Source organism: Numenius arquata, chromosome 5, assembly GCF_964106895.1.
Source record: "Numenius arquata chromosome 5, bNumArq3.hap1.1, whole genome shotgun sequence".
NCBI lineage: Eukaryota > Metazoa > Chordata > Aves > Charadriiformes > Scolopacidae > Numenius > Numenius arquata.
This window is the reverse complement of record NC_133580.1, coordinates 25,199,361-25,224,042: the sequence shown is the minus strand read 5'-3', so window position 1 is coordinate 25,224,042 and position 24,682 is coordinate 25,199,361. Positions and strand designations below refer to the sequence as shown.

The 24,682-nt window shown below is 44.5% G+C and overlaps 1 protein-coding gene across 17 annotated transcripts in view; it reads right to left on the bottom strand.

Moving 5' to 3' along the window:
- ADGRL3 (adhesion G protein-coupled receptor L3) overlaps nt 1-24,682 on the bottom strand; it is a 288,036-nt gene that overhangs the window by 58,912 nt on the left and 204,442 nt on the right. For 16 of the 17 annotated variants that reach the window (XM_074147553.1, XM_074147555.1, XM_074147559.1 and 13 more), the window contains 6 exons: nt 17,236-17,419; nt 16,295-16,417; nt 13,323-13,531; nt 12,459-12,635; nt 1,149-1,358; nt 414-634 (listed from right to left, as the gene is read on the bottom strand). In XM_074147553.1, the coding sequence (XP_074003654.1) occupies nt 414-634; nt 1,149-1,358; nt 12,459-12,635; nt 13,323-13,531; nt 16,295-16,417; nt 17,236-17,419 (1,124 nt within the window). The remainder of the gene's footprint in view (nt 1-413; nt 635-1,148; nt 1,359-12,458; nt 12,636-13,322; nt 13,532-16,294; nt 16,418-17,235; nt 17,420-24,682) is intronic. The other variant, XM_074147563.1, reaches the window with a different exon arrangement.

The following is a 24,682-nucleotide window of genomic DNA, read 5'->3' as shown; positions in this document are numbered from 1 at the left end:
TGATAGAACACTTAAAAAAAGAGGAAGAAGAAATCAGTGTTCCATCATCCACATGAGAAACGCTCTTTGATTAGAGAAGAAGTATGACCTTGCTGATACAGTACCAAACTGAAACTTGGGACAGCCACCTCTGCTGGTCCTTTGCATTGATGCGATAAAATTTTCCCCGACTGACTTCCCCGAGAAAATACCTTTGCAAACCATTTCACAGTGAGGAATTTGTGCTGTATCACCACGGACTGTGTTGGAGACACAGAGGTAAGGCAAGGAATGCCTCCTGGCTGAGCTCCGCCTGCACAAGCCTCCTTTGCCTGACAGGTCTCTGGGCTCTTCACTTCCCTTTGCCATTTGTCACTTCCCTTCCCACTCCCACCCCTCCTGAGCAGGTCCAAGTAGTGCCAAGCCCCACTCACACTTTGTCCGTGCCGTAGCTCCGGTAGTCCACCGCTGCTGATACAGCCACAATCAGTGCAGGCATGCCATAGCCAACCAAATAGAAGTACTTCCTCCGGGAGTGCTCGCTCTCAAAAACTTCCACCAGCATGATGTAGAGCTGCACCCCTTCCAGGAACATCCAGGTGAAAGCCGCCAGGAAGAAGAAGTGCAGGAGGGCAGCAAAGACGGCACAGGCAATCTGAGTGAGGATTGAAAAGCACAGAGAAAGGTGTTGGTACCATGGTGAATTAATGTAACACTCAGGATTACTCTTAGTGAGAAGTTTAATAAGAATGAGAGAGTTCTTACCTTCCTTTCTCCAAAGGAAGAACTTTTTTTTCACTTGGAAAATGCACATGAACTATTTTAAAATAGACACATCTCTGCATATATACATTATATTCCAAGATAAAAAGGTAAGTACGTACACAATCTGGCTAATAAACATATAAAGATGTACATAGCATAAACGCATCTTTACAGCCTGCTTATCGAACGTACACGCACATTATTTACAAACAATGCACATGCACCTCTGAAATCACAGCAGGCATCAGCATTTGACTCCTAGGTAACAACCAGGGGCCTGACCCTGTGAGGACCCATGCAGGGAATTAAGGCAGCGCTGACATATACCTCGTTGCATGGTCAAACATCCCATACGCACTGAGATGAAAGACAGCGGCAAGAACAGAAACTGCTTTGGTTCTTACCGGCTGATCGGTCCGATTGATGCCAATGAGGAAGAGGAGTTCTGCCACAAAGAGGCTGATGCACAAGTTCTTGTGAATCGTGTTACGGTCACTCTGCAGCCCACGGAAGAAGCAGAAGGTGAAGATGCAGATCAGGAGGCAGACCAGTGAGAGCAGGATGCCAACCCACGTGATAAAGTCCAGGAGCAGGTCATGGACTGCATCACTGTGCTGGAGATAAAACCAAAAATATCATCAGTTGCATGGTGCATGACTTCTAATCCACCCCAGACACAAAGGGAGGCTGTCTGAGACCCCTCCCCAAACATTTGTATCCACTTACCAAGCTGTGGCGCAATGGACCAGCAGGAAAAACACTAAATGCACCTAGACTTCAATCCTGCATCAAGAAAGCTGCAGCCTGAAAAGTAGACTCTAAAGCACCTGGCAAGCTGCAAGTGCCCTGAACAGACTGGGACCCCAACATAGCCTAGAAACAACGATGCTGTTGTTGAAAATGCTGAGATGTCACAGCTAGTCTTGTGTGCAGCTCCATCTTTTGCAAATAAGGCAAAGGACCGGACACACGGCATAAAGAACCACGGAACATCAGGATTCGAGGGTAAAAATGTTTCCTGCTGACAGCGTCGTGGAGATGGCAACCACAGGTCCCTTACAACCATTTACCAACAGTGAAAAAAGACTCTCTTTAAACGTTCACAGAGATGTATGAGCTTGGAGGCTTTGGACAGAAAGGCATCACCTAAATGTCTTGCGTGTTTTGGTTTGTTTGTTTGTTTTTTTTTTCACCAGGGAAGGAGAAATAAAGTTTGATTTTATTTTTTTAAACCCTGAAGCTATATTTTAAAACTCTTGGGAAGTCAGAGGGATCCCTAGAACACTACTCAGGGAAAAAAAAAAGACAGAACTTTTAACACAATTTGCTTTTAAATTGTAACAGAACAGTGATTCTTAAGACAGCTTGGAAAATGAGTGATTCCTTGTGATGAACTTGTAACATGGTTTTACCCCAAAAACGTGGCTATTGCGGTGGCAAAGTTAGGCAACACAGCAACAATGTCTTGCAATGGGCAGCACAGGTGTGCCTCGGCTCTCTTGATAAAACACTGCAGGACTGCTCCTGGGCTTACGCTGCATGTCCCTCCCAGACAGAGGAGGGTGCTGGGACCCTGACATCGATATCGAGGGTATTCACAGAATCACAGAATCGCCTAGGTTGGAAGGGACGTTTAAGATCACCTAGTCCAACCTTGGAAAAAAAAAAACAACAACCAACAAAAAAACCAAAAAAACCCCACCAACACTAAACCATATTCCCCAGCACTATGTCAACCCGTCTTTTGAATACCTCCAGGGATGGTGCCTCAACCACTTCCCTGGGCAGCCCATTCCAAGGCTTAATAACCTTTTCAGTGAAGAAATTTTTCCTAATATCCAATCTGAACCTCCCCTGGCACAACTTGAGGCCGTGTCCTCTTGTCCCATTGCCTGGGACTTGGGAGAAGAGATCGACTCCAACTCCTCTACACCCTCCTTTCAGGGAGTTGTAGAGAGCGAGAAGGACTCCCCTCAGCCTCCTTTTCTCCAGGCTGAACACCCCCAGCTCCCTCAGCCTCTCCTCACAAGACTTGTGCTCCAGACCCCTCACCAGCTCCGTTGCCCTTCTCTGGACCCGCTCCAGCACCTCAATGTCTTTTTTGTGGTGAGGGGCCCAAAACTGGACACAGCCCTTGAGGTGGGGCCTCACCAGTGCCCAGTACAGGGGGACAATCACCTCTCGGGTCCTACTCAACCTATTCCACCTCCTTATTCCTCATTCAGGCTGTAAAACTCATCCAGAACTCCCCAAGTTTCCACCAGATGCGGTGAAATTAGAGATATCATTACCTAGTAAAATTTAAATAAGAAATGAGGAATACAAGGTGAGTCATGAGACGGCTGCTTAGGGCAAAGGGGTTAGAGCCAATGAGCTGAGGGAAATAGTGGTTGGAAATCTCTGGGGGCTTTTCAAAAACACCAGAGAGGCTTGAAAGCCAGCTTTGTGGTCCACCAGTCTGTGTTATAAGTGGTATTCACATTCCCCTCCACTTCTGGCATTTTGACGACTTAGGCATTACGTAGGCTGGCAAACGCAATAGTGTCACACTTCAAAAAGCCAGGACAAACTGGCAACATTTTCCTCCCTGTGGGATAAAAGCTTATGACAGATGGAGGGGAAAGGTGATTAATTTATCCATTTTATTTGCCTGCTTGCCAATGATAAAGCCACATCAAATGTCAGGCCTTCTCTGATATATACTTTGCTATGTCAGCACCTGTGAGAAACAGCTCAAACCTTTCAGCTCTTTGGTTTTATCAGCAAGAGTGATAGGCATCAAATGACAATGAAAGATGGGGAGTGACTTTTCCCCTCCATCTCTTCCACGCTGGAAGTTTTGTCTGAAGGGAGACTTGGAGGTGGAGAGATGAGGGCTCCTTTCCCTAAAAGCTCTTGCAGCTCTTCCTAAGTTTTTCCAATATCTAAGGAACTAGGGATTGCAAGTCCAACAGAGATGCAAGAAATCATTGTGTGCATGACAGAAATACGTATTCCAGCAGCTCCTTGAGCAGTACCCAGAAAATCGAGAAGATGAAGCACACGTCATTTTCCTGGCGGCTGCACTTTGCTTTATCTCCGTGTCATTCCAGCTCATCCATTCCTCTTAACTCAGTGTAAAAAAATGTTAATGCAAATCTTGCACCTTGCAAATCATTCTTTCATCTGGGGCTGCTGGGGAATGGCAGGAGAGCGTCTCCCTCAACAGTCCTGCCAGCTCACCTGATCAGATTGTCCTGCCAGGCTGAAATGCCCAAGAGCTCTTGGGCTGGACAAGTATGGACAAGCCCGCAGCTAATGCGGGTGGATGCAAGGAGAAAGGAACGAGGCAGGTTTTGGCCAGATGTATCCATCCCATCCAGATGTGGCCAATGGTGCAGATTGCTCTATCCCAAGACAAAGTTAGCCTGGAACAGGGAAAGCTCTCCGAGGACTCCTTCCCCTACGTGAGATGACTCTCACAGGTTCTCAGTTCCTGTACTTCTATCACAAAACCATAACTCTGCTGACTTTAAGACAAAATGCAGGAATTAGGGGTGGCTTTGGTTCCAGAGAGAGATCCTGCCATCTAAGGTTCATGGTCCTCCTCAGGGAAGGACTGCTTGCCCAGGTAGCTCACCATGTTTAGCAAGAAATGCAGACTTCATTGCCATGTTATTATTATCACTCTTACTACTCTTCTTTTTAATATTAATCATAATTATGATACTGATTTTATGTACATAACACCCATCCCTGAAGTGCTGGGAAACAACCATAAAAACAATTCCTCTGTAATAACAACCTCCCTCCCCAAACTCAACAAACTCACAAAAGAACAAACAAAAAGAAATAATAACAATAAACTGGGAACAAGAGCAATTTAAAAACACCTTAGGGGGAAAAAAGTATGAATGTGTAGCTTTTCTAGTAAAGCCCAAGAGAAGAAGTGAGCTGGATTTCAAAGGCTTGATGCACTCTATCCTGTTTGGGATGCCCAATTTCAGGTGCCACAGCAGAGCTGATGGGTCAGAGAGGAGCTGGCAAGCACGGGCACGCTTCACATGGCAGTGTCAACTGCCCCCAGGCCAGGCACATCCAGAGCTTTTACACCACTGAGTTCAACAAAAGGGAATTTGCCTTTTACTGGAGATCCAAACTTGTAAAACACCGTGCTGCCACAGGCCACAAAACGGAGTAGTAAGGGAAAAGAAGGAACCATGGTAATCGCTCATCAGCGCCATGAGATTATCCTTGCCATCACCCGATCACTAACGTGACAAATAAGGGAACAACGTACCTGGTTTACACACTTGGTATATGGCATTCTAGGGTTAAATATAATAAATAGCACACCAAGATTTTGTACCTGGGTCGCTCGCAGTCTCCGAACTTGGTCCCTCAACTGCAGAGACGTGCAAAAGGAACACATTTCCTCTTTACCCTGCCCAGCACTGTTCAAGCACTACCTGACTAGGGATAAAATAGCTTGGACGTACACACTAATGATATCCTTCCAGCACCCTGCAAGCCCTAGGGTCCCTCAGGCACACAAAATACACCTGAAACCAGCAGTGTGTTGGTTAACAGTCAACTCTTGCTTCTTGATAATCTCCTCAAAGACCTGGGAAACTGAAAGAGCGCGTGGGAGACACCAGCCACCAGTCCAAGGGACAACTCCCCGACAGCATCAATCAAACAGCTCCTTGCTGAAACGCTCCATGGCTGTCAAGACCAGTGCTTCGTGGCCCAGTGTGCAAGCCACTGAGTTTTGTTACCTCTAAGCTACGCTGGCTTTGCAGGTAAAGCTGACACACAGGTTATTTTCAACACAGGAACGACTTATTGAGTAATTGAAAGAAAGAAAATGATTCACCTCAGTGAAAGGGTTTCTCTATCAAGTACGTTTTACATTTATGATTTAGGCAGAAGCCTGACCCAAAACCCAGTGAAAGAAAATTTCCCTGTCTTTGGAATAAAGTCCCACTTTTGCTCTGGTGGGGCCAAGAGCGGAAAGAGAGAGCTGATGGAAACCTGTGCAGGAGGAGTTACAGGAGCCCTGGTAGCGACCACAGGAGGGTAAGCAGGCAGCCTAGATACTATGCAGGCTGGGAAAATCAATGAGCAGCCTTGGCAGCACCCATACACCAGAGCTGAGCTAATAAAAACAAATCCCAAGGAATGTCAGCTTATGATAGAATGGCTTTCCCTGAGATGAACAGCCATTTCCTCCTTTATTAAAAACATCAGTAGAAGAAAACAGCAGCCAAACTGAGCTGCCAGCAGCAAAGGACACATTCCTTTGCCTAATCTGTCTCTCCAGGAATTGAAAGAGTAATATGTTTGGGGGTGGAGGAATAAGCAAGCAGTAAATAAAAACACAGTGTCACCGGCTAGGTCAGATATGACCGCTTGGTGCCCAGTGGGAGCTGGCAGTGTGCTGGGCTGGGCAGAAACCCAAGTGGGACAGGTTTGAACTCCTGTGAGCTGCTGATGCTGCTCCTCCTTGGATCTGTAGCTATCTGAGGTTGTGCAGTCTCCCTCTGCCCTTTTTCCCCCATCACTGGTGTTGAGAGAGGATTACTGCTACGACCTGGCTGTAATGCGTCGTGGCTAAGTACAAAGGGCTACTTAAACTTAAATGGTTTTGTAGATGTGCCAAAAGCATCAGCTGGGCTACACAGACTGGGAGGAAATCCCAAAGGCTCCCACAGTGCATCTGGGATGGCTAAAGGCATCGCCTGCTGTGGCTGTGCATGCGTGAGAGGTTTTGAGGGGGCTTTTCCCCTCCTTGTCCAAGAGGGATACGTGCTGGGGGGATCCCACTTCTTTAGCACCCATCCTCTCCCGCTTTCTCAAGGATGTACCAGGGAAGGCAAGCAGCTCTGCTCCACAGTGGACATAGCACCATGGACCTGGTACTTATCCCCTCTGTGCTCTTCAAAGGTGATGCTGTCATGGGCACCATCAGGTCCTAACCCAGGAATAAAAAGAGCTTAATTTCCACCTGAAGCCCCTGTGCAACACCACTGTCTTCCAACTGTGGCCATTTAAAATAAGGTTCATACCCCCAAAGACTCCAGCAAGGTGGTTTAGCTACCTTTCCTGTCCTTGCCTTAGTCCTCAAAGCTGCCTTCATATCCTGTACAGGACACACAGACCATCTTCCTCCTCCCCTGCCTTCCTCGTCAAGATGAAGGCCTCGTAGCAGAACCCTTTCTCACAAACTTCTCACCCAAAATGCAACAGCCTCTAGTGACTGCCAGAAGCAGCAGCCACCGCAAGCTGCAGAAACCCCCATGGCCAGAATAAAGTGATACGGGGGCAAGTGTGCACAGCAAGATGGGTACAGACCTCACCCTGCCATGTCTCACACACATTACCATGGATACGGCGTGTTGAAAGAGCCCAGTGTTTCCATCGTACTCACTGGCGCCATTGCAACTGAGATGCAATTGAGGTGAGATTCAGTTGTGGAGAGGAGGAAAGGCTCGGGACAATAATTGTATCCATTATATAATCATAGAATCATAGAATCATCCAGGTTGGAAGAGACCCTTGGGATCATCGAGTCCAACCATCTACCCTACACTACAAAGTTCTCCCCTACACCATATCCCCCAACATCACATCTAAACGTCTCTTAAACACATCCAGGGATGGTGACTCAACCACCTCCCTGGGCAGCCTATTCCAATGCCCGACCACTCTTTCTGTGAAAAATTCTTTCCTAATGTTCAGTCTAAACCTACCCTGCTGGAGCTTGAAGCCATTCCCTCTTGTTCTGTCAAACATTCCTGCTCTCCTGTGCTGGCTGGATTTAGTAAAGCGGCATAGCTCTGCTTATTCATTCTCCAACCCAAGAAATGAGCTAGGGCAGTTGTGACAAACTCTGTGTAGATATCTACCCAGCCACGCTGCCAGCTGGTTAATTTGAGTTCCCGGAAAAAAATCTGATCGCAGCATCATCAGCTTGTGCTGTGGCACCGATGGCCTTTCCCAGCCCGGTGCCAGTGAATGCACAGACAACCAACAGCAAGGTGTCAAACCCGACAGAACTAGAAACAGTGAGACACAACCAGGTGTCAGCCCAAAACAACGTGCATCAAACTCTCTCAAGTGACTCACTGCCTACCTAGACAGAAATCTCAAGGACTGCTACCAGGTACAATCGAACTCGTAGGCATAGATTACTTGACCTAATGAGTATATTTGACCTAAGGTATAACATGCTGTTTACAACTCCTTATTCCTGGAGTCATTAAAGTCACAGGTTTCTGTTCCTAACACAAGCTCAAATACTGCTGTATTTTGAATTTTAAAACCTCTTTGAAGACAAGCACATTTAATAACTTTTCTGCTTTGTTAAAACAGTTCTTATTTAATAACATACTAGAATAAGTTACTTTTTGCAATCTGTAAATTTTTTTTGAGAATTAACCCCTTTGATGGCACAAAACGATTTGTCTTGCAAAATTCATCACATAGCGGCTTCAGTATTTTAATTCTGCAGTTAGGGATTTTTTTTTTTTTTTGCAATCCTGCACCCACTTCTTTCATTCACTGCTGTTCAATCCCACAACTGCTAATATATGGATAAGGCAGCACTGCAATAACTTCAGCTTGCTCTTTGTATTCGAAATGGCTGTATTGCTTCAGGCAATGGACCGCTGCATTCTACTTAGACTTCATATATTTTTATTCCTTTCTCTCCTTAGCTTGCCTTACGCCTCCACTCCCCAAATAATTAGCACGGTGTAACATCTTTGTGGTATAGAATAACATGTGAAAGCTTCCAATTAATTGCTACAGTTAAAATACCTTTCTTTTTTCTCTCTTGTTTTATTTAGTTATTTATTTTTAAAGAAAAGTAAGCTCTGGCATTCGCTACATACTGATAAGCAACATTTATCTACCCTAAGGTACCTTTGCTTATTCTGTTTTGGGTGGGTTTTCTAATTGCATTTTCCCACCAGCTCTGAACTTGTTTTCTGGCTGCATATTTTTCCCGTGGTACATTTAAGATGCATCTGCTATAACTAATATGATGCAAAGCACAAGCTTATATGAAAAACAGCTTGTAAATTTTGAATAATTCGGCAGCAATTACAAAGGTAGAATGGCTTACTTAAGTATGGGCTTTGTCCAATGGCATGGGAATCACCATGTTTTTATAGCATTTAAGGGTCATAACAAATATCCTACTGATTCAAACAATAGATAGATATTTAGCATAGATCTCATCTATGTTAAACAAATCTTGTAATTTAATAAAATATCTATGAGACTGTAATAATTTTGCCATAACACAAGTCAAATGAACCTCTTAGCTGATGCAAAAAAGTGATTTGTTTCCAAGTCTTAAAATCTCTCCCCAAAAGGAAGTTCTCATTTTTCCTGGTAAATTGTCGGAAAGGGCAACAAACACTCCAGGTCTGTAAGGTCACCCCTTGCCAGGAGGATGCACCAGTGAGGTCCAGCTCACAGGTCATTATGGTCCTGCTGTCCTCTTCCCATGCTATCTGGGGCTTTGACAGCAGCTGGAGGGGTACCTGAGGGTGCAAGTCCATCGCTCTTCCCAGCAGCGATACATCTTGCCTGTGTGTACAGCAGGCTCTTGGGTCACTGCTATTTATCCCACTGAAATATATGGGTGAATATGAAACTCTGAGCCCAACTAATTGAACAGGCAGAAAGCATCTTCAAATTAAAATCTCCTCCTCTTAATCAGGTACTGTCCTATTAAGACTGGAACTGATCCCAGCGGCTTCTACTTTTGAAGCACACCAATAAATCCCTGATGCCATGGTCAGCCAATGTCATTTTTTTTGCCCCTTCGGACAAAGATATATTGCTGTTTCATGCTACAGAGCCAGACGGATATCAATCACCTCCTCAGCGGCACTACCTTCCAGCTCCGCCTCGCCACATACACTCTGCTAATAATTAAATACCAGCCTATAACTTGAGAAGCAGCCACCAAGGTCTCCTCCAGAGAACACGCTCTTTTGACATGCTACCAGGGAGGGAGATCATTCATGACCTGAAGTGACACTTGTCAAATTGGTGCTGGCTTTTGATTAAGGAGAGGGACTCTGATGTTGCTCCTCACGATGCCTGGTGTTCGGTCTCATTATGTAGGGTTCTGTGGATACTCGTTACACCAAAGGATGCTCCCTACAGATCCAAAACCCCAACAAACTGAAGTCAGTGAACTACAAATCTCAGTTACAGGAGAAAATTGTTTCTCTTTCAAAACTCCCAGTGTATTGTTAATTATTGTGTCTGCAACAGTCCTCTTTAGGGATTCTAGTCATGGGCCAGAATGCTGCTGTAAGAGGTCCTGCACAAACACACAGCAACCTTTCCCCGAGGATAGTTCCACCTCCAAGAAGACTAGAAGGGCTCTGAGGCATGGAATGCCTTTTTGTACAAGACATGAGTCAACAAAATGGCTCAAAAGCATGCCTACAAGAGATGAGTGTGAGTCAGCGACCGACAACAACCCCCATTTATTTTTAAACCTCCACCTTTCCAAACCAGCAGGTATTCTGCTGCCAAGACTTTAAAATCAACTCACTGAAGAGCATAAGGAATGTCATACCAGCCACCTCCCAGATCTGCCAAGAGCCACTTAGCCAAGTTCACCAGCAGACTGGAGCGGGATGGTGCCGCCAGGCAGAGCAGGGTGACGAGCAGCTGGAGGGAAGAGTTTCAGATGTTTGCAGGGTACACACCTGCCTTTGCCCTCAGACCAGGGTGATCACTAGAGCAGACATGCCAGGAAGCTGTCCAGTTGCATCAGAGTCAACAAAGTGGAGCCAATTTGGCTCTTACAGCAATGATACTTTGTCTGCAGCCAAACGATAAAACATGACCTGAGGTCCTGAGGGCACTTGTTAACACCCAGAAACATCCACTGGCTAACAGCACACTGGCTTGGCACTCAGGAAGCTTCCAGCTGTAGCTCCTTCAAAACTGTTGGCTGAGCACGGGCAGGCAAAGGTCTCAATTTCTCTTTTTGCAAGAGGAGATAACAGCAGCACTACTAGTCTAATGAGGTTTGGGTGAAATGCTGTATAGACCAGGCTGACCTACTTGCAGTTTGAGAAGAGGCTTGTTCAGCCCTAGCCTGTATCTGCACCACACAGTGGGTGCCCTCATTCACATCAGTGGAGCGGAAAGCCGTCTGCATTTCCCAGGTGCAACCTCTGACTTTGGTGACTTGGGTATATCGGTTAACTCCAGACAGGTACCAAAGAGTCAAACACACATTTCTTTTGAAAACTGAAGCAGTTCTAGGAAACTGGCAAAACCAGAGTTGGACTGCAGAATGCCATTAACCTGCAAACATGGGCTCTGAATACGCCATTTCTTCAGACATCTCCCGGGATAATGCCACAGCCATTTAATGGCATGTCTCCTAGACTGGTAGTGACTCCTGCGGAACGCAATGGACACATCATCCTGCAGCAGCAGCAGATCCATCCTGCCTCTCCCAGATAGACCCAGCTGTTGTCGCAAATGTGCTGCCAGGCTCCCATTTCTTTTTTTGCAGAGCTTTTGGTCATGCATGATGGTGCTTTAATACACATTTTTATTGCAGCTCTTCACATTCCTCTTCAGATTATCAAGTGAAACAAAAACATACTAAAGAGTGACACTGGAAGACTATTTGAGAAAAGGTCTTTTAAAACCATAATAGCTTTTGCGGTTATGCAGCCACAGAAGCGGCTGTGAAATGTTCTGTCTGCATGGAAAATGTCAGATCCATATCTAACTCACTGGATTCTGCTGCAATGCGAGGCACATGAAACAGAGACACCACAACACAGAAAATCACTAGGCCAAAATCTTTGGGACATCGGGGACTTCTCTTCTTTCTACAGCAGCTGAGACTGTTCTCAACCAAAGTCAGCCAAGAGAGCTCAGGAAACGGAGGACCATCTCAACCAGTCTCCTATTCTTAAGTAAAATCTCAAATGTGCACTTCACTCCCCAAGCCACTGTCACCATGAGGAACATGACTTTCAGGAGTAACTTCATTAGCTCCAGCGTGCATAGTCATGTGGGAAACCAGAATTACCCCATGGACCTAAATGCAGGCAAGGGAACTAGCTGATCACGTACTGGCTTCAGACAGATGTACAGTCTATGCAGGATGGTGTAAGGAACTTCCCTTTTATGTGTGGCTCACTGTCACGTGGTGAGACACAGAAAATGTATCTTTTTCCCCTCGTTGGAAGCTGAAAAATACTTTTGGCTCCACGCGTGCACCTAACACAAACGCGTAGCAGTGCATCTGCAGCTGCTGTGAGCAGGACACGCAACTTGCACCCCACGAGACAGACTCTGCATACTTACCCGGGCCCCATCACCCAGGGTGCTCACTATTCCCTGGTGGCACAATGAGGACCCCACAAGTAAGGACTCAGCCAGGAGGTGCTCTGCACCAGAAAGCAAAGGATGTGGCAACAGCTGATTCTGCCCACTCATCATCCTCAGCTGAGAGCTGCCGATGCCAGGAGCTCAAGACACCAAGCTTTGCATTGGTGTGACTATCTCCTGTTTCACCATATAGCAGAAGAAAGATTTACACCAGATGGTTTCTACTGTTAGAGTTACTGTCACACAGCAATTTCTTTGCTCAGCTCCATTTGCAGTAACAAAATCGTGTTACATTGGCCACTTTTCCTGCCCAGTGCATTGGCAGCCTATGAATTTCCAACACCTACCTTAACTTCCACGTGTGCCATCAGGACTGCAAAGTTGGTTAGGTGATTGCAGGAGCATGTGGTGTGTGTCTTGTTAGTTGTCAGGAGGCGACATCCCTGGGTAGACCAATACCCTGTCATTGTACGCTTTGTATAGCTCCAGAATGAACAGTTCGGATTGAAATTTTCTTCTGACTGCTGCAGAGAAAAAATTACTAAATGCCATAAAAATGATAGGGTTTCAGAGATTTCTAAATGCACTATTTTTTTTTTCCAGAGGCACTTTGTAACTCTCACCCTTTAATTTTGGATAAACAATCAGCAGTGTTTTATACGTCAAGTATTACTTGCTGATACCAGGGAAAGTTAGATTGTTGCTGCGCTCTTTGCTAACGTGAACTTAGTTCTTTGTTCTTGATTAATTTCAGCCACAGACTAAATCCAGCTCTTCAAAACCAGATTGCTTCATTTGCATTGCATAGCAGAGAAATTAATTGCTTTAAGCAATCAACTTTTGTAATGACTGTGCTTGGCTAGCAGGAGGACTAGCTGTCCTCTTTCACTCTAATTCCACTTTCCTCTAATATCCCCTGCCACCATGATAAAATAATATTATGGTCTTTCTAATATATTGGTAGTTTTTAATTACAGAATGACGTGTGTCAGCAACTGAGCAATGGGCATCAGCTCAAAGGAGACTCTTTCTTTACTTTTATTAATGTAATGTAAAAGAGCCATTCCCCGTAAGTAACACAAAGAGCAAATGAACAAATGTATAATTCAAAATCTGATCAAGGACTGCTGGGGGCCTCACACCAGCCAACTTTTGCATCACTTTGTTTTAGAAATTGAAAAAAAAACACCATGCTTTTTGAACTCACTCACCTTGATGTGCTTGACAGTAAACACCACGGGATCAGCTAGGTAAACCTTATTGCTGAACTCTTTGTTTATTGCTGCTGTGATGACAGGGGAGTTGACAATGACAGAGTGATTAGTCGACATTGCTTCTGTTCCCAACTTCATGCTGGCATTCTCCGTGGAGAGATAGGTGCCCAGGTTGTTGTACAGCACAAAAGCCACCCTGATTTCACCTAGAAGAGCAGTAAGAGGTTATATATCCAGGTTAGCTCATTAGGGTTTGTTTTTTTTTCAGATCTCTTCTCTGAACCAACTTTAGAACTTCTCTAGGAAAATGTGAAAGGACCAAGATATGGCATAAGAAAACTCACCTCGTCCTGCCAATCCCAATGAGCACCATGAGGTGCAACAAGAGGTCCACAGATAAGAAGGGCAGAGCTGCCTCTCTTAAAGCAAACAGATCAGTGGTAGACAGAGAAGGTGGGCTTATTTTTGGCACCAGTGGGTGTAACTGGCTCCAGAGAAAAGAGGCCAGGTGGTCCATTTCCCACCTCACATAACACTTTATTCTTCAGGCTATGCTTGGGAAACATGCCATCCAAATGGACCTGGACAAGCCTGAGAGGTGGGCCCCGTGCAAACCTCATGAAGTTCAACCAGGCCAAGTGCAGGTTCCTGCACCTGGGTCACGGCAATCCCAGGCAAAAATACAGGTTGGGCGGAGAATGGATTGAGAGCAGCCCTGAGGAGAAGGACTTGGGGGTGTTGGTGGATGAGAAGCTCAACGTGAGCCAGCAGTGCGCACTGGCAGCCCAGAAAGCCAACCGCATCTTGGGCTGCATCAAGAGAAGTGTGGCCAGCAGGTCGCAGGAGGTGATTCTACCCCTCTACTCTGCGCTCATGAGACCCCACCTGGAGTATTGTGTCCAGCTCTGGAGTCCTCAACACAGGAAGGACATGGACCCGTTGGAACAGGTCCAGCGGAGGGCCACAAAGATAATCAGAGGGATGGAGCACCTCCCCTATGAAGACAGACTAAGAGAGCTGGGGTTGTTCAGCCTGGAGAAGAGAATGCCCTGGGGAGACCTTATAACAGCCTTTCAGTACCTGAAGGGGGCCTACAGGAGAGATGGGGAGAGACTCTTCATCAGGGAGGGTAGCGATAGGATGAGGGGTAATGGTTTTAAATTGGAAGAGGGGAGATTTAGATTAGATACTAGAAAGAAATTCTTTCCTGTGAGGGTGGTGAGACACTGGAACACGTTGCCCAGGGAAGTTGCGGCTGCCCCATCCCTGGAGGTGTTTAAGGCCAGGTTAGATGGGGCTTTGAGCAACCTGCTCTAGTGGGAGGTGTCCCTGCCCATGAGGTTGGAACTCAATGATCTTTAAGGTCCCTTCCAACTCTAACTATTCTATGATTCTATGTTTCGTTCTGGTGGGTCGCACAGATGCAGTATAAAACTATAATTAGAGTCCATTAATAAATTAAGACTACCTCAGAAACACTGAGGACAAATCTGGGAGAAGGAATCCAAAACTCTCCAATGCAATTCCAATCTCACATGGAGGGTAAAACAAAATTGCAGGAATGTCATTAAAAATATATATTTCTTTTCTTAATTTGCCAATCAGATACCCTCTCTTCCACAAAAAAAACCCAACAAACCAGCAATAGGGAGCCTGCAGAAAACCCAGGCTACCAGCCAACTGTTTTTACCTGAAACCATCCAGTTTCCCTTCTGTTTTGCACATTATTTCATGGGCTATAAATAGGAATTCAATGTGATTAGCTTGGCTTTATATGTATTAGTTGTGGGAAGGTATTTTTTTGTTTCTACAGGAATCACCCCAGCTTCTGAGGAAGCTGAAGCACTGATGACTCCAAAGGTCCCTTCCAACCTAAATCCTTCTATGATAATTTTATTTCTAGCTCTTTGGTGACCTCTAGGCGGGTGCCAACCTGGTGCAAATTGATGGGGCTCTCCTGATTTGACCAGAACTCCAGTGATACCATGCTTAGAAATATGAACTTCCTCTTCCTCAATGTCAACACAGTATCTCTTTCCCTACATATCTCCAAAGCCCACTAGCGGAGTGAAACTCCTGCCCCACTGGAGTTTTGCTATGCATCTTAGGTTTTACACTGTCTCTAAAAGAAAAACTTCTCTTTAAATCCTACATGCAATGGTACCAAACTCCATCAAGGAAGCCAATGGCAAAACTTTCTTTCTGAACCACCAGACCAAACTTTTCTCTCAACAGTTGTCAGAAATTTTTGGCAGTTTTAAGTGCCATTTTGGCAGTTTTAATCCAGCTGGTCTGGCTGTAATACTGCTCTATCACTCCATGTTTTGCCTGCAGTGATCAAAGCCTGTACTAGAGTGCTTTCCCCTTGCACACAGGTTAAATTTTAAAGGAACTCATAAATAGGAGCATGTTAGGCCCACTAGTAGAAAGCCTTGGAGTTAGAAGTTGGTCTATAGCAGGGCTGTAGAGAGAAAAAAAAATGTGTCTGCTCAAATTCCTGGTCTGGAAATAAATGGCTTGGCAGCATGAAGACCGTTCACATATAACTTCATCTTTAATTTATATTGTATCAGGAGGTTCATAAGCTTCAGAAAGAAAGACACTGAAGATTTCGACTCACAACATTTAATCAACCTTTTCTGCCATGTTGGTTCATTATTAATATTTTCTACTATTGCTTCTTCACAGGGGGGCACTATACAAATATCTGAAGCAGTTTACTCAAACAAGGCTTTTATCCCATCTGAAGCCTCCTACTGCAGACAGCAGCACTTCTCTGGAGTCAGGGCTGTGCCCCAACAGCCACATCATTTAAGGATCTGGTGTATTTTTACCAGCACATCATACTTTTGAAGGCTGTGAATGACTTAGCAATATAATACATTCCCAGACAGCCAACTTAGCTTGCAGTCAAGGTCATAAGCAACTGATGCTGTTAATTTAAATATTAATAAAGTGATTAAACCTACCGTTTCGACCATTTTGTTTCAAGGTATTTGCTGACAGCTGAATGGCGCTCCCATGGCCCATGTTCTGGGGAAACTTCAGATCTTCCAGATTCCCATCTGTGCTAAGTCTCGCAACTTCCAGCTCTGTTTGCAAGACAGACAGACACTAAGAAAATATCTCTACCAAAATAATCTTCGACATGATACTTCAAAGCTATAAAATGGTGTTTCAGACCATCTGAGAGCAGAATAATCAACTTACAATGTTTCATGCTAGACTCTGTTTGGGCTCTTATTTCTTTTTAAATCTTTGCCCTGAAGAAGTTTTAAATTTAATTAAAAAAAAAAAAAAAGGCAAATAAATTCTACTTTCCGTGGAAGACAAAAGACAACCAGTTCTTGTAAACAAGAACCTCAGGATATTAAGGAAAATGGTTAAAATGAAAATCTGAAAATGCTAGTTCTTTGCCACTGGCAACTGGTACTTTCTGTAAATGTTATCAGTGCTCAGGATCTGTATTCACAAAAATAGAAAGAAGAGTTGTTCGCATTTTACATATGCACAGTGGGAGTGCTGGTGATTCCATCATGCTTGTTTTTTAATTAAAATCAACAATCAGCAAAATAAAGACACAAATTTGTATGAAACGAAACACAATTGCATTACGATGAACAATCTCCCTGTGAAGCTGTGCTCTCATTGTTCTAGTGCAGATTTTGCCCTCAAAGCCAGGACTAATAAAGGCAGGTTAGGTGCTCATTTTCGATGGGATTTCAAGGGTAGAGAGCTGCCTTATTCCTTTAGGCTCTTTTGGAAAGATTTTTAAGTCCTTCAGACAAAGGGCTGAGGCATATCTAACAAATTGCTCTCCAGTTAATCTAGGGGCCAAGACCAAAGCCAGACTTCCCAGCCTTGACTCTCCCTCTGGCTGCTCTCGCTATTTATGAGATCTGTCCCTTACGGATATTGTCAGTGTTTTCCCGGACAATGTCTGTCTTCAGCAGGTTATCAGCCAGCACGAAGGCACTGTCCTCCACAGTGTCGAGTAACTTGGTGGCTGCGCGCTGCTGTTCGCTTGCGTTCAGGTCCCTCCACGCATTTAGAGCCTGTGGCTGCAGGAGGTTGTTCACTGTCTCCACCATGGCCTGCAAAGGAGAGGGATCGAGTGAGAAAGGGCTCTGGGGAACCTCTGGAGCACCATTGATACCTCTGACATATGCTCAGTCCCACCCTCCACACATATCAACATACAGGGAGAGGACAGCATCTCATCTCCCCGCTCATTGGGGCAGTCTGCAGTGGAGCTAGGCATCATTTACCCCATCAGATGGGAGAGGGAGGAAATGTTGATTTTATTCTAAATGCAGGCTGGGAATAGTGCTTTTCTGCTTCCGTGATCAGCAACTCTAGGCTTGGAGTAAGAAGGAATTAGGGACTGGGGGGGGGGGGGGGGGTGGAGGGAAAATGAGGAAATCGTTAAGGAAACATGCAGGAAAACAGATTTCGAGACCCATCTGTGAAGCAGGTTGCTGCTACCTGTAGCACCAGAATTCAAGAGTAGGGCTGGGGCACCCAAGGAAGTTATTTAATATCTGCAAGGGCTTAGGGCTCCTTAGAGCGTTTCCCACCACATAACCTCCGGCAGGCAGGCATGAAGACAGAGATAGTTGAGTTACGCCACTTCACCCAGAGAAGCAGCAGGTGCCCGTAGGGATTTTGTTAAAACATTACATTTCAAATCGCTCCATTCAGGAAGGAGTCAGCCCCGCACTAACAACTTCAGTCTCTCCTGCGGTGCACCTTCTGCCCTGGGCTGCCACGCACAAAGAGCCCTCCCATGGAGAACTTCCCACAGGTTAATCTGGATGCGCATCCAGGATCACACGAAACCATGCTGGCCTCATGATTGCAAAATTACAGCAGTAGAGCTTACCCAGCCTGGAGGTTTTGCTCAGCCTAAAGCCCCTGCTCAGTTACTAACCAGAGCTGACTCAACTACCTTCCAGCTAACGGTTTTTAATGAGACCAGCTGTACCAGTTGGTAGAACTCCTTGGGCACAGGAAAAGGTGGGAAAAAAGGTACTTCGATTGTGCTTTCTTCTGCTGGTTAATGTCTAGCCACCAGGCAGGCCTGCCCCACAAAGAAACACCTCCACTGCCAGCTAATGCTTACTGCAGAAACCAACCTTCCCTGTGAGATGCAGTTGCCTTTCTTAATCTTTTCCTGCACACCAAACGCATGGGCATCAGACCCACACCTCCCTTACGCAAGGCAAGGACAGTCCCATGGGATTTCGACATGTTGCAAGCCTAAAGGGTGCCCCATGGGGTCACTTTCATGGAAATATTTCAGTGTGTACTCCTGACAGTGTTTCCAAACCCTCCCGTATAACATGATACGCGAAATGAAGACATGGCAGGGCCCATTCTTCAGCAGAGCCCTCAGGAGGAGTGTTACAATGGCAACAGAGCGTGTGGGGCATCCTGACTCACTCACCAGCCACGGTCAGACACAAGTGTGTAACGGCAGAATATAACCACATCAAACTAGGGTTTTATTTTATTGCTATATGCAGGTGACCTTAAAAAAACCCACTTCAATTACAGCAAGGTTCAAGGAGAAGCAAAGACAGATAGACCTGCCACTGCTGGTGCTCTTAATCCCAGCAAAGACATTTCACTGAAATGTTGCCATGTACATCTTAGTCCTAAATGTCCTTGAGGTTGGAAGGTTTCTCATACCACCATGGTTCCTGTTGGAAGACTGAGCCAGAGTCGGGCTCCTCTGACAGTACAAAGCTCCTACTCGCCAACCTACATTTATTAATGATCATTTAACTCATTTGTTCTTGTGCCAAACCTCTCTTGTACCTTAAACAGATCTTCCCCTCCCTGGCAGCTACTGCCCCGGTCCCCTGATTAATAGACAACATTTCTCCTGAGCCTCACAGCTTGGTTTCCCAAAGTATGGAGTAACCCACGCTTCAACCACCAAAGCAAACCAAAATGGCTGAAAATCTCGTCCTCTAAAAAATCGTTTTGCTGTCAAGTCTTTACAATCCAGGACTGGAATCCTTTTATTATTTGCTGCTAATTGGAACTTATTAACCATAGATCAATTTCTTATAACGGATTATTAAACTGATTTTCCTAAATTGTCTAAAAATCATCTTAACACATTTAATATGTGCACACAAAAAGCTGGTTAACTTTAGTAGTCAAGAAGAAATACTAAAAATCCATAGCATTTAAGTGGGGGTTTTTTTGGTGTTTTATAATCTGGAATTCTGGTCTGTAGCTCTTAATAAAATTATGTAGTTTGCTTTGGTAGCTTATGTCTTTACAGGCAAAAAGGAAGTAGTATTCTTTTCCAGTGACCAAAAAGCTTGACTATTTTGCTGTGCAGGTTCTACACAACAAGGTATTTTCTTGCAAAGATCTTTTATGCATGAAAAGCAGAAAATGAGTTTTTTTCTCCCCTTTCAGTGCTATCATGCAGACTACAATTTGCGTTATTTCCATTTAGCTCAGTTACTAATGATGTCTTTAAATCTCTGTTAAAACATCCGGGATACTTTTATCAATATCTGAATGGTGGAAAGTCCTTGCAGTAGATCCAGCTCCTGGCTCTGGATGGAAAGGTAATGATGTTATTTGTCAAAACATGAAACAGATACTGAAATATTTGTGTTACGGTGAAACATCTGATGCAAAGATTTGTACCCAGGAAAATTATTCCAGCAAATGCATTTTTTACTTTATATATTTTTTTTAACGTGTATGCATGTATGCATGCAAAGTTTGAGAAAGAACACCAATAAGGCCTAACATGCTGCCTCCTGCACAATGTGTACATCCCACCCAATGGACGTGGTGCTGATGAGCATCCATCCTCATGAAGTGACTAACCTGAAACCAGCCACTACGCATCACTTTGGATCCGGAGTCTAACGCAAAAATTCCAGAAAGATTTCCAAGGACTTTGGGTCACGCCCTTAGCCCGTATCTGAACAAAGCTGGTAGACTGTCTTCAATAGCATTACATCCAAGATGAATTTAGTCCATAGCTTTCCTCGGAGGGTCATTCTCCTCACCTGTCTCAGTGCATTAATCAAGTGTTCCCGGCATTATATTTATGAGTGCAGCACTTCATTATGGCTGAGTGCTGCGGGCTGAAGCCAAGAAGATGAGGTGCTAATGAAATGTTTGAATTTTGGACAGGAGCTGAGGTAGGCATTTAAATGAAACAAAACAGCTGTTAAAGCAACAGTGTCTCTTGAGACAGAGACAACAACTGGGAGAAGTTGAGCAGGGGAGTGGGGACTGTGGGAAGGCAGGCACAAGGGACAAGGATCAGCCTGTGTCTTTGCATTTAAGCTGAGCTGTCACAGTTTAGGTGGGTTTGGCACCTGCTCCAATGACTCTGTGGTCTGATGAAGCTCCAGCATAGAAAATCAGCAGCGTCAAGCTCCTGGAAAAGCCTCTCAGTGACCAGTGGAAGGAGGGTTAGCCCCGATGGAGGACCTTTGAAATGAAAAAGGCATGGGACAGGTGTGCTTGGGAGCTGATGGTGTGATAGGTTTTATCTGAGATTCCTGGTGATCCTGATAAAGGTGGAGACTTTCAGAGGGAGCTAGGTAAGTTCTGAACTAGTTTCACCCCACCTCACTTCAAGAATTTAACATGCAGCCAAGTCAGGAGCCCAGATGCTCTCTAGTTTCTCTCCCCACTGAAAGCAAAAGGAACTACAGCAAGCATTATCCTCATCCGGGTACCCAAAGTCACATGAGATTAATCCTATCCCTGAAGAACCCAACACCTATTAAAGGATGCTGCATGTCTACCTCCTCAAAGACCCTGTCCTTGCTTCCCAAGCTAAAGCAGTTGCTCTGCTGTGGTTTTCTTCTCTTCCCCTGCCTGATCCCTCTTCCAAATGCAGATCAACTGGGTGAACAATTTCCAAAGAACCCCTGCAAGCCTCATGCAAAATAAAAATGTGGGGATTGGAGCCCAAACATACCTCAACATCACCCACAGCATGGCACCAAATCAATGCCAAGGTTGCTGGAGCTTATTGAATAGACAGCACAAGCATACATATGCCCAGGGGAAGGACAAAAGTAACTCAAGTGATATCAAGAGAAAGCTTTCACAAGGCATAACTTGCTTGTTTGTAGCTAAGATCAAACAAGGGAAGAAAGGCATGGTAGAAGGGAGCCAAGAAGGAAGACTTTCAATCTGCCTTTCTACCCCAAGAGATGTAGGTGTAGCTGTATGCTGTCTGTGGTGTCAGGGTATCTATACATGCAAAGCCAAACCCCTTAATATGAGCCTGTAATAGCAATGAATATTAGACTCAGTGGACCTTTCATGTCTCCAGCAGTGGCTACAATTGGATATCGAGAGAAGAGCAAGAACATGTCAGGCATAAAAGACAAATCTCATGATGGTGATCCCTTTCATTATGTGGTTATATAGCACCACACACAGAGTGTACATTCAATGTAAATAAATGTTAATAAATTGCAGAGGGAGATTTTTTTCCCAAATAAGGGAATATGCTCATGGTTTCTTGATTTTGTCTTGAGGTTACAAAATAGAAACAAAATGTAAACCTTCTTTCCCAGACACTTACAAATTGGTATTAAAAGAGGTACCGTCAAAAGGCAACTAATTAGGAGTCTTACAGTAATTATACATTACTAAAAGGCCAAACGTACATATCCCATTGATTTCCTTTGTGACAGCTTCTTCACTTGGTAAAACTGAATTTTGCTTGTTCATTTATTTTTATCTTCTCCACCTCTAGAAATGTCTGGTGAGAATATCTGGCTACATGACACACACTTTAAACCTAGGAGGGGAGTATATATCCAGTGATACCACATCCATTTATCTATCTCTCACCGTACCAGCATCCAAGGCACTGCTCTTTGACAAAAGCAAATTTTGTAATGTAAAATCTGTCTTTAATTGGGAGTCAACGCTGGAAATCACTATGAGATGTTCAACGTACTCACTCATCTCATTGCCCAATCTGGGACCAGACTACATTGTGCTATGGTGCTTAAGTGCAGCAACCCTGACCTTAGAAAGCCAGCTGATGGAAGAACAAAAACCCCAACAAACTTACCACTGGAGAAAATACTGCTTCCTGGCAGTGAATATCAGCAGACCCTACAGGTGATATTGGTTGAATCCTTCTGCTGAGTAGTTTTGAAATATGCAGTCTGTCTTCCCTTACAAAGGAGCATCTCCCTAAGATGAGACTGAACACACTGTATACATTATTTTGCATGGAATCTACATCAAGGTCTTCCCTCTGATAGCAGCTTTGGGAAAATGAGGACAGTGGCACGTGGCATTAAACCATCACCTTTGCAATGACATCTCTAATTAAAATATCTCATTTTTTTAACTTTTAAAGCCCTTTTTCATACTGCTAACACTTGTCTTCCTTGATCTTATAGGAATATTTCATGCAATGCACTTTCAAAAAGTAGGATAGAAGGACCTACAGCAACAAGGCTGTGCTTTACATCGGTAGACTAAAATCACAGCTGGTGCATGAAACAAGCAGTGCTTGTACAGCTACCCCTGTACCAAAGGTGTTTGTTGGCACAGCTTCATCAAAAAAGGTTTGCTCATGCTTTCTGAGAACAGCCGAGCTGAGACTGTAGAGTGCAATCACACAGACACGTGGGCTGTGCTTACAGTCCGAGGTTCTGGTCCTGCCGGAGGTCTCCAGGTACTGCTCCAAAACAAGTGCACCATTATCTTTATTTGAAGCCTGCAAAAACATTACTAGCCCATTTTTTAATAGCAGCTTGAGGTTTTACGGCAAATCAGCAGAGAAAGAAAAGGACAAAAACCCTTTCAGGTCAACAGTGCAGAGTGAAAATGAAAAATCTGTCCGACAGCAGATGCACTGAAATGTGGGTATGGGTCAATGATCACATTGTGCTCTTTTTTCCTTCTGCCTACTGGAAAGTGGTGGCTCTTTAAAAAAGCTTACCTGCCTCCTTGCTCAAGAACACCTGATTTTGCTCTGTATTCATATGAAACACCCAGTGCTAAAACAAAACCTTTTCTTAAGCTATCAGTATTTGCAAGCCTCCAAACTAATTAATGCCATTGATGACACCTTCTGCTGGAAGTTGTGCAATTCTTGCCTCTGGCCAGAAAAAGCACCAGTACAAAAGAAACTCCTATTAACTCTGAATGTACCTGGTGCAGCCAGAATGGGCCCTTTGGAGAAGAGGACCAGTGTGAAAATATGGATTTGGGCATGTAAGGAGCTGCTTCTGGCAAGGTTATTGCATGGAAAGGGACCAGCTTGGGAAATGATGTGTCTTTCCAGAGTGACAAATAAATGGCACCATGATCACACCACACAGGGGCCACCAAACTGAAACAGTCATCCACTCTGTGTGACTTCAAGTCAAAAATAGATGCGCATGTCATTTCTCCAGCTTCATAAACATAGAATATGTCATTTTGGCTAAATTATGGCATTAGATCCTGCTTCTTAGCTGAGAAGTGCCGTCAAATCTGCCTGACAAGGCTTTTCACCCTCAGATGGTTTTTCATCTTGCCATTTATTCTTTTAATTCCAAATCAAAATTTGTCTCTGGTCAAAGCATAAGTAAGCACACTGGAGGCAGTTTCTTACAGGAAAGCCCAGCCACTGTCTAAGGCTTTTTACAAAGCAACAAGGTCATTAGAAACCAATTACAATATTCAGTGAAATGGACAAACACATATTTAGACTGAAACCAGCTGAACCTCAATGAGTACTTAAAAAAAAGAAATAAATCATTAGAATATCTACTGCTAATCTCTGTTTCTGCCTTCAAAACCCAGGCAGAAGCACTGGCCTACACCTAACACCAGAGTGGTGATTGGCAACTGGTGGTACCAGTTTTGGTGAACTGAGTCAAAACCTACTACTCCTGGCAAAGGCAAGAGGAAACCCTCCCCTGAGCTTGCAAAGGAATTTCTAAAATTGCTCCATAGATTGAGATCAAAGGCTCTCAAGAAAGAGCACGGAACCTTCTCTTTTCAACTCTACTGCAAATATTTATGCTGTGGCCACAGGAACCATACCGGCTAAGAAACAGCCTGAATTTCAGTGGCGCTGAGAACTCACTGCAGTGAGAAGAAAGGCACTGACCTTTATTAAAATTAGGCCATCTACAAAATGCTTAACCATGGAATTAATGGTCTTGCACTAGGCATGCAAAGTTTGCAGTCTTGGCCTTGAACTACCAATAATCTCCTAATGGGAGCACACGAAAAATAGGAGATCTGAGAAATAGAACAAGGTTACAAATTACAGGTTATGGTTTTGCTTTGCTTAGTATATGACAAAGAATATTCTAAGGTCAGAAGGCGTCTGTAGGACTGAA